This window comes from Phytophthora parasitica (assembly GCF_000247585.1).
Source record: "Phytophthora parasitica INRA-310 unplaced genomic scaffold supercont2.1, whole genome shotgun sequence".
NCBI lineage: Eukaryota > Oomycota > Peronosporomycetes > Peronosporales > Peronosporaceae > Phytophthora > Phytophthora nicotianae.
The window spans coordinates 1,967,342-1,969,566 of NW_008634126.1; the positions used below are offsets into that span (position 1 = coordinate 1,967,342).

General features: G+C 48.3%; 2 protein-coding genes across 3 annotated transcripts; one reads left to right on the forward strand and one right to left on the reverse strand.

The window, feature by feature from the left end:
* Positions 1 to 863, forward strand: PPTG_00498. 2 transcript variants are annotated; one of them, XM_008891893.1, is made up of 3 exons: positions 1 to 223; positions 287 to 331; positions 401 to 863. In XM_008891893.1, the coding sequence occupies exons 1-3, from the start codon at positions 190 to 192 to the stop codon at positions 604 to 606; spliced, it is 285 nt and encodes a 94-aa protein (XP_008890141.1). In that variant the 5' UTR covers positions 1 to 189; the 3' UTR covers positions 607 to 863. The 2 variants fall into 2 exon arrangements, with proteins under 2 accessions (XP_008890141.1, XP_008890140.1); XM_008891892.1 differs by having other exon boundaries at positions 1 to 331.
* PPTG_00499 (hypothetical protein) lies at positions 738 to 1,466 on the reverse strand. The gene is made up of 2 exons (XM_008891894.1): positions 999 to 1,466; positions 738 to 920 (listed from the first exon to the last, which is right to left on the reverse strand). Exons 1-2 carry the CDS (start codon positions 1,352 to 1,354, stop codon positions 848 to 850), a joined length of 429 nt encoding a protein of 142 aa, XP_008890142.1. The 5' UTR covers positions 1,355 to 1,466; the 3' UTR covers positions 738 to 847.
* Positions 1,467 to 2,225: the final 759 nt, after the last annotated feature.

Below are 2,225 nucleotides of genomic sequence, written 5' to 3' on the forward strand. Positions count from 1 at the left end.
TCTGGTACCTGTAGTCACACACTTGCGCAGGTGAATGGATTGCAGTGGTGCGTTTTGTTCTCGTGCCTAAAGAGATCGTCGTGTCGGTCGTTCAAGCTTCAAGCCCCCTCGCGTTATAGCAGCCTCGTAGCCCTCTATATCGCAGCAGGAACGACGCAAAACTCCAAGTGCGATCCAAGAAAAATTGAGATGACGACGACTGAAGACGCAGCGTTCGCTCAAGGTATGTTCGTCACCCTCTGGCCCAAGATAGAGCGTTGCCACAACTACGTCGAGCTACTGCTAGCCGCCCAAGAGAAGCTCCAGCATACGGTGGACAAACTTATCGCCGGTAGGGGAGACATTCTATCCTAGACTGTGGGTTTGGGGAGATCTAAGTGGTTAGCGATCATTGTTGCAGGCCTCCAAGAAGCGGAGAAGGCTGAGGGCAGCTCCCTTGTGAGCTACGCGGACCGACTTCGCAACTTTCCCGCGAGAGTCGAGAGACTACAGAAGAAGCTGGCGAGGATCCAGGGCCGCCTCCTGGCCATGAAGGAGTCGCCAGGAACGTCTAAGACCAAGTTCTCGGAGGAGGAGATGGCGGTCTACGCGTCCCCATTGTTCTAAGAGAATGCATTGAGAACGCTGGGAAAATTGCGTTCGGACTACTAGCTATGTGGACCTCAAGTTGGACCATGATCCACCACTATGGCCATCGTGAATGCTCCACAACGTGAAAGATACTCTGGAAAAAAACATCTCGTCGATACGTATATATCTAATGAAATGGGTATTTATGTTATAGCAAGCAGCCCATGCTTGACATTGCCGCTGTGCTACACTCCGATCTAAAGCTCCAAAAACCTCATCACATCTTTTCCCGAGCTTCTGCTTCTTTGGCTTTCCTCTGCATCGCCAGCGTCTTATCTGTATTCCACGAGCTGCATCAGGCGCAAAATACAACAGAGTTCAGCCACATCTGCTACTGATATCTTCTACATCACCTTGATACGACGCACCTCCGGTCTTCTGTCGAAATGTTGGGTCGACGGAGCTGCGGCGGTGCGAATGGAGCAATTTTGGGCTTGCGAGCAGCTTCTCCAGCGCCTGTTTTCACTGCTTTAGTTGCTGGTCTAGACACCTGCTCGTTCTTCCGTTTGTGTGTCGTTGCAGACGCTACTGACACACTACTGGTGGTCAATACACCGCTAATGTCACTAGAGAACAACTCGTCTGCTGATGGCAGTATCTGCGCCTTGGCAGATCTTGCTGCTGGGGAGGGTACTATAGTATGTGGGCATGAAGTGGGTGAAGTTTCCTCGTCCGAAGATGAGGAGGAGGACGCATAGTCGTCGCCGAGAAGGAACGATGCCATCGCTGCTCCAGTGCACTAGAACGTAATCGTCACAGTTTACTTTTTTCTTGTACAGACGATCCCCTCGGTAGTAATCCCTGGAAATGGAATACACCCTCAATAGCAATAGATTAGTTGACTGGCTATAATAACTACCGAGTGTAATTTACGTATAGTATACATCCTGAGTATACAACACTAAGAAACGGATTCTGATGGTCACAACAATTGAGAGAAACGCACACATCAGACAACTAAAGCAAGTAAAAGGATAGATATCACCGTTCTTGCTTTCCCTGCAGCGAAACATTTGCAGTCTTGTAGACCTTTATCGAGGTTCGCCAGTCAACGTTCTTGAGCTCTCCTCACAAATGCCGCGGTAAGAGCTTTTGCATCAACATGTAGAATTCATATTTCATATCATCAAATCAACGTGCTCCCTTTCTTTCCTCTTTTATTCGCGAGTCTGAACCACTAGACAAACCTCTTATTCTCATCTAGCTCTACACCAGTCTTTTTAGGAATTGCTATTGAAAATAGCGCCAACTTAATGTTACGTTATTTGCTTATCAGCACGAACGCTGTTTCCTTCTCCGTTGTGAGACTGTTGTGCAGTTTGGAGTACTGGACACCAGGGTAGTTACTTAGCATTTGAATGTGCGTCCAATCTTCCCGCTTGCGTACAAAACCGATAGGGGTCCATGTCGACTCGCTTGGGAACACGAATCCATGCCTGTGGTTTTAAGATTCGTGTGCGTAGCACGCGGGCTTAAACTCAGAAGCAAGCATGGCTGAATTCCACCCGATTCTATAGAGTTAATGTGCAGGACGGTCTGGTTTGGCCGGATGATAGAAGTTCTGGCTACATCTCCAATTTTGGCATTTTTTTTTT